The sequence below is a fragment of the Camellia sinensis genome, chromosome 4 (assembly GCF_055761805.1).
Source record: "Camellia sinensis isolate YWXY chromosome 4, ASM5576180v1, whole genome shotgun sequence".
Classification (NCBI taxonomy): Eukaryota; Viridiplantae; Streptophyta; class Magnoliopsida; order Ericales; family Theaceae; genus Camellia; species Camellia sinensis.
This window is the reverse complement of record NC_138964.1, coordinates 20,048,692-20,056,069: the sequence shown is the minus strand read 5'-3', so window position 1 is coordinate 20,056,069 and position 7,378 is coordinate 20,048,692. Positions and strand designations below refer to the sequence as shown.

Sequence of the window (7,378 nt, the reverse complement as noted above, 5' to 3'; positions counted from 1 at the left end):
TTTCTAATTGTTACTGAAATTTGCATAAGGGGAAATTACAACCAACCAACCTTGGAATAGTCACAACACAAAGTCTTGTTGCAAATTAACAAAAACCAGACCTAGCTGTGAAGATGGAAGTTAAACTCATTTCCAAAGAAATTATTAAACCGTCTTCATCAACACCTCCTCACCTACAAACCTTGAGACTCTGTGTCCTAGACCAAAATGGTGGCCTAGCTCATGTGCCAATCATCTTATACTATCCCAAGAGGGATGCAAATTTCAACATCAATGAGAAACTGATTAATCAACTCAAAGACTCGCTCTCGGAAACACTGACTCTCTTCTACCCTCTTGCCGGAAGAGTCAAAGACGACGGCCTCTCCATCGACTGCAACGATGAGGGCATCTTGTTCTCAACGACCCGTGTCAACTGTGACATGGCCGAGCTGCTTACTGCACAACCACCCGATCTTCTTTCTTTACAGCGACTTCTTCCTTATTATGTTTTCGTTGATCCACGCGATAAGGTAGTTCAAGTTGCTAGTCAACTCAACATATTTGCTTGTGGTGGGTTTGTGATCTCAGGACTCTTTATGCACAAGATCATAGATGGAGCAACCTTGGGTACCTTCCTTAAATGTTGGGCATCCAATTCCATTGCAAGATCAGGAATATCAAGAAGCAGCCATAGTCTTACACCAACAACGTCAGCATCATCATCGACAGTAGCAACATCAGAAGCAATATTAATGTACCCAGGGGCGTCAATCTTCTCTTCGAAACAGCCTTTGCCTGATAGTCTCTCAACTTTTTTCTGAAAGGATGTTGCTTAGGGAGGGAAAGGGTATCATGCAGAGATTTGTGTTCGACTCTGAGGCTATATCCACTCTCAAAGCTAAAGCGACTAGTGGAAGGGTGCCTAACCCAACTCGTGTCGAAGTAACATCAGCCTTCATTTGGAAACATGCTATGGCTGCATCAAGAGTGGTTTGGGGTATGCAACAACCTTCCATATTGAATCAACAAATGGACTTGAAGCGACGAATATTGGTAACGTCGTCATCAAAATATTCTGTTGGGAATCTTTTGTGGAAAGTAGTTGCACATTGTGATGCAGTCGCTGAAGATGAAGAGATCATGTCATTGAATGGCTTGGTGGGCTTACTGAGAGATGCAATAGAGAAAACAAGAGATAATATTCTGCCAAAGCTACAGCGAGGAGATGAGGGGGGTGATGAAATATTAAGTAATTTTGTTCAGGAATTAAGAGAAGTATGTGAGAGTAAAAAAAATCTAAACCCATACATGTTTAGCAGTTGGTGCAAATTGGGTTTCAATGAAGTTGATTTTGGGTGGGGAAATCCCACGTGGATTAGTTCTGTTGGGGCTAGAGTCGATTCCATCCATAAGAATAATATTTGTTTGATTGAAGTTGGATTGGATGATAAAATTGAAGCTTGGTTGATCTTGGATGAGCGTGAAATGGCGGTCCTTGAACGTGATCAGGAGTTCCTTCAATTTGCTTCCATGAACCCACCTATAATTCTATCCTAGCCAGCTTGGTCGTAGTTACTTATGTCACTAGTCTGCTTGTTGCAGACATAGTTGGAGCATCTTGTGAAAGGGCTTATGCTTGGTTAGCCCTCTGTTTTGGTCTGTTGTTGCTGTGTTTTGTAATCTTTCTTTTGAATCCAAAAAAAAGAAAAAAATAAATATGTTTTTTTTTTCTTTTTCTGGGCAATTCAAGATGAGAAATGTTTGGGATTCCTTTGGAGTGCATTTGTTTTGAGGGATTATTTCATGAGATTAGACTATTAATTCATCCGGACTAATCATAGTTCTAAATCGCGGTATCGGGTAACGTAACGGTATCGATCGCGGAGTATCGGTATCGGTAGTATCGGCCGGTACGTATCGGGTATCGGGCGTCGCGGCTGTGAAATTTCAAAAATCATTAGCAATCCATCTAAAACTCAATTTTATGCATTTTTTGACTCTTTTAGCCTTAATTTATCACATTTTAATCAAAATTTTGATATGTAAGGGCACTTTTTTGACTCATTTTCAACTAAATGATATATATTTATTTTAGTCTCAACATTTTATTTGGCATATATATTAAACTTTTGATATAAAATTGATGTGGAAATATTGGGCACTTTTTTTTTTTTTGTCAATTCCTCATTCATCTTCCTTTTGTCAATCTTTTTGCCCTTATAATTATTCAAATGATCCATCATTAGTGTTTGAACTTCACCACTGATATTAGCACAAGGTGCGACTTGACCTTTCATATGGGCCAAATGTTGCTTCAACCTAATTATACTACCATTTAGCTCTTTTCCACAAAATTTACACCTAATTTTATGCCTATTATTTTCTAGTGGAATTCTAAATTTCCAACCAATATCATCACTTGGAAGTTTTCCACTAGAACTACCTTCGTGCACCATTATAACTTTCAATTATCTACAATAACAGTTTCAATTAACAAATATTGTAATTCTAATTTAGTTAGTAATAATAATACATTTAAGATAAAAATAAAAAATCTAAAATATTAAACATCTTTACTTAACAATTAAACCTCTTTAAAAAAATCTGACAGATTAAACCTCTATAAAAAAAATATGATATAAAAATAATCTGAAATAAAAAGATTTGACAGATTAAAAAAATCTAAAATAATAAAAAAAATCTGAAATAAAAAATCTGACAGATTAAATCTTTTTAAATAATATATATAAAAAATATATATATTGAGCATATGTGCATTTAAAATATATATAAATAATATTTTTATATATAAAAAATTATATTCTATGTCGATAATATATATATATATATATATATAAAATTATGAGAGAACAAACCTGCTCCTGAGTTATAAAATTATGAGTTCTATTCAGCTTCTGAACTTATTTGCATTTAAAATTATATAAAAAATTTCATTTAAAAAAAATAACCACAAAAAAAAATTATGTTAGATTGCATTTATGTAAAATTATGTAAAAAATTGCATTTAAAAAAATAACCACAGAAAAAAAAAAAACAAAACAAAAACCATGACTTTTTTTCTTTGATCGAGAAAAGCTACAACTACAAAGAGTTGAGCTAAAGGCATCCAAGCCGATGGCTTCAACAAACAGAAAAAAAAAAAAACAGAGCATCACTTCTTCAACTAAAAGAAAAAGAAAAACAGAGCATCAACAAACAAAAGAAAAACAGAGCATCACTTCTTCAGCTTTGTTTTGCTTTCCTCAACTGTTTTTGCAGGTGAATTTCAGCCGTATTGGACTGTATCGGAAACAAATCGTTTACGTATCGGATTCGGGCCGATACGTGTCGGGAATCGGCCGATACAGCCGTGAAATTCATTCTCGCCAGTATACCGGTGAGTATCCGACTCGGCCCTCCCATTTTCCGGTACGAACCGGCCGGTACGGGACGTACCGGCCGATATTTAGAACCTTGGGACTAATAGTCCATAGTTTGGTTTAATTTTTTTGATTAATAGTCCTTTCGGACTATTAGTCCCTCATAGGGGGAGTGTGATTATTTCTATGAGATTGATATCTCATGAGACTAATGTGTAAAATGTTCATTTTATTCTCGTGTTATTACTTAATAAACAATTAAAAAATGATAAATAATCTTTTGAACATTTACAAATTATTTTTTTAGTATTGTTAATTTAAAATTATATATTAAATAAAAAATAAAAATTATAAATTATAAATTTAATTTAATTAAAAATAATAAATTAAAAATTATGCCCTTATAAATTAAATTTTTTTAGTGTTGTTAAAAAATTAAATTTATATATTAAATAAAATTATTTTTTTAGTGTTGTTAATTTAAAATTATATATTAAATAAAAAATATAAATTATAAATTTAATTTAATTGAAAATAATAAATTAAAAATTATGGCCTTATAAATTAAAATTTTTTAGTCTTGTTAAATTATAAATTATAAATTATAGATTACAAATTTAAAATTATATATTAAATAAAAATTATAAATTACGAGGTTAAAATAATCTTTTGAACATTTATCATTATCCAGTCCGTCCAACCAAACATTAGATTCACTAAAAATAGTTCAATCCAGACATCTAATCACATGACTAAACAAACATAAGATACAAATTCAGTACAACCAAATAGTTCGGGGACAATGTATCGCAGGACTAACATTCTGATGGATTACAATCCGCCCTTATCATGTTTGTTCAAACAAACACATCGTTTGGGGATGACCCTCACACCCACAAAGTAGTCCAAACTATCTAAATATATGTAAGGTCACTCATATATGTATGAGATTCACATCATGTAATTCAGATTTGTAAAAATCTTATAGTGGTATTGTGAGAATAGTTCTCAATCACCACTCATCAAAGATATACTTGGCACTCCCATTTATCATTGATTGTGTGTCGTACTAAGCACTCTCTCGGACTATGAGTTGTGTCTTCATTGGCAGACGCAGGGGGTGGTTAGAAGGGCCCATCGCCCCTGCATCCATCTACAAATCTTCAATTACTATATGTGAATTTGTTATTAATCTATAAGTGATAAAGAGTTGGCTCCTTCACACGTTTCAATTTTGTTAATTTGTTTGAAGCATTGAGAGTCATGCTATAATACAGTATATATATATATATATATATATGTAATATATGATTTCAATTAATGTAAGTTATGAATTATTGTGGTGTTTAGTTATAGGCCATTATGGTGATGGAGCTAACAAATTATAAAAGAGAGATTTGATCAAAACCTCCTCAATAATAAAATCTCTTCCATGTGTGATAAGAGATATCTCTCTTTTAGTGAAGGCTGCTCAGTTTCAGTCCAACCGGAATGATGCCCAACTTCAGCCAATCATATATTTCCCATCCGGACTCGGCTTTAGGAGATTCTTAGGTGAAAAATGAAGCCCCGGAAGTAAGTTTTCCAACGGTGGTGGCCTCATAGCTTAAATCCAAGTGCATAAACAGATAAGCCTGATTTAGCGAGGACCATTCGACTCTCTCTTAGCGATTCATACCCAACTTCTTCCGCAGCTAGGTTTCTTCCCTCTTCTCCTCTTTTCTTCAACTCCAAACCCCTAAACAAGGTGTTTTGAAAGATTTTTCAAAGATTTCAACTCTCTTTCATTCATTTCCACTTTGTCCTTACTCGGTTTACCAAAAAGCGCAACATTTGACAAAATTTGAGCCTCGGAACATCGTAGAAACTTTATTTCAAAAATGTTTTGAAAGAGAGGGTTTTAAGGTCTAAAAACCATTCAAAATAGCTTTGGTCCAAAATGGAGTGTAAGGTTGGGATTTGACTCTCCTCTTGCCGAAGAAATCGAACTTTGCTCTGCATAGCCTGCATCACTAACTAAACCATCAGTAACGCCCAAGTCTAAAGGATGGTCAAAAATGAGGTGTCTACAGCGCGTGACCAAGCTCAGTAGTGGCAGCCTGAAGATTTGTTCTGTGTCGAGAAGTTAAATGGTTAAGTTTGCAAATTATGTATAAGTTTTCTACTTTCTTTATTTAGTTTGGACAAGTTTTGGTATAATCGTTCTTGGGCTAAGTCCTAGTTTGACTTTGTGTACATGTGATGGTGACGTAAGACTTTGTTAATATGACGTCATGTATGTGAGTTATAAGTTTAAAATTTTTGTCCCATGTATGTCTGCACAACTCTATGGACTATATACGTTTTATATATCTGCTTCTGCTGCCCCTTATTATGTGATGATTTGTTCAGAGGCCTTTGGTAACCCCAAGATTACTAACTGGTTACGACGCTAAATCTATAAGGGCGGGTTGGGGTCGTACAGAGGCATTTGCATATTTTAAAACAATAGGGAGGTAAAGTGCTCAAAGGCTATACCATAGGGAGGTAAAGTGAATTTTGCCCTAATTTTTATTGCCTAAAGAAATGTTGGTGGATTATGAAGAAGGCTATTGTGCAATTTTTCTAAATTTCATGAAAAAGGGAAATTATTGAGGGCGCTGAACTCCATGTTTATTGTGCTTATTCTAAAGAAAGATGAACCAATGACACTTCCAGATTTTAGTCCTATTAGTCTTATGAGTAGCCTTTATAAGATCCTTATGAAGGTATTGGCCTATAGAATTAAAAAAGCCCTAACCTCCATTATTAATGAGGTTCAAATAGCCTTTGTGGGGGAAGAAATATTCAAGATGGGGTCCTCATAAAGTTATTAACTATTGGAAGACAAGAAGAGGGAAAGGTTTGGTGCTAAAGTTGGATTTTGAGAAGGCTTACGATAGTTTAAATTAGAACTTTCTGTTTGCTTCTATGGAAAGGTTTGGATTCAAGGAAAAAATGGATTGGGTGGATAAAAGAATGCGTGACTACAACCTCTATTTCTGTATTAGTTAATGGTTCTCTGACTAAAGATTTTATACCTAATAAAGAGTTAAGGCAAGGTGACCCTTTGTTGCCATTTCTTTTCATTATCAGGGCTGAAGTTCTTAATTTGATGTTCAAGAGAGCAAAAAAACCTAGGTTTAATCAAAGGAGCGGAGATTGGGAATAATGGGATGAATCTAACCGATCTTCAATTTGCGGACGATACCATCATCTTCTATCAAGCTGATTGGGGCAAGGTTGTAAACATCAAGAGGCTATTGCGTTGCTTTAAGCTTATTTCAAGATTAAAGATCAACTTTCATACGAGTATAGTGGGAGGAGTTAGGGTGGATGATAGTCTTTTGGATGATTTTTCTTTAGTTTCAAATTGCAAAGCTTATAAATTCCCAGTGAAATATCGAGGCCTCCCTTTGGAGGCAAATCCTAGGCTGAAAAAGACTTGGCAACCAGTGTTGCAAAAACTTAAATCTAAGTTGGCTTCATGGAAAAGAAAGTTCTTGTCATTCGGGGGTAGACTCACATTTGTCAAATCTGTGCTAAGTGCTTTGCCAATTTATTATTTTTTGATTTGCAGGGTGCTGGTGGCAGAAATTGATAAAATTCGGAGTGGTTTTTTGTGGCGAGACAACGATGTTGAGAAGAAGCTACATTTGGTAAAGTGGGAGAAGATGAATAAAGGGAAGGAGTTTGGAGGGTTAGGCCTTAGAAACATTAGAGTGATGAATGATGCTTTCATTTGAAGTGGTGGTGGAGGTTCGGGAGGGAAAGAGAGAGCTTATGGAGGAGTTTGATTTATGAGATTTATGGAAAGGACAGTCTATGTTGGTTCCATTTTTTGACTTCAGAGTCACATACCTCAAGAATTTGGAAGGATATTTTGATGTTACATGATAAGAGCCCTCTGATTTTTGGATTATTCATAGAAAATATTTACTTATGTTTGGGTGATGGTAGAAGGATGTACTTTTAGAAAAATGAGTGGGTTAGGATGT

At 34.5% G+C, this 7,378-nt stretch overlaps 2 protein-coding genes across 2 annotated transcripts; both read left to right on the top strand.

Moving 5' to 3' along the window:
• Nucleotides 1-1,695, top strand: LOC114267337 (epi-neemfruitin B 7-O-acetyltransferse L7AT). Its single transcript, XM_082924399.1, is given in 2 exon segments — nucleotides 1-805; nucleotides 807-1,695. Coding segments are annotated over 2 exon segments (1,425 nt in total). The 5' UTR covers nucleotides 1-113; the 3' UTR covers nucleotides 1,540-1,695.
• Nucleotides 1,696-6,556: 4,861 nt separating this feature from the next.
• On the top strand, nucleotides 6,557-7,126 carry LOC114267310 (uncharacterized). The gene is made up of 2 exons (XM_028208350.2): nucleotides 6,557-6,879; nucleotides 6,961-7,126. The coding sequence occupies exons 1-2, from the start codon at nucleotides 6,557-6,559 to the stop codon at nucleotides 7,124-7,126; spliced, it is 489 nt and encodes a 162-aa protein (XP_028064151.2).
• The last annotated feature ends 252 nt before the right edge of the window (nucleotides 7,127-7,378 follow it).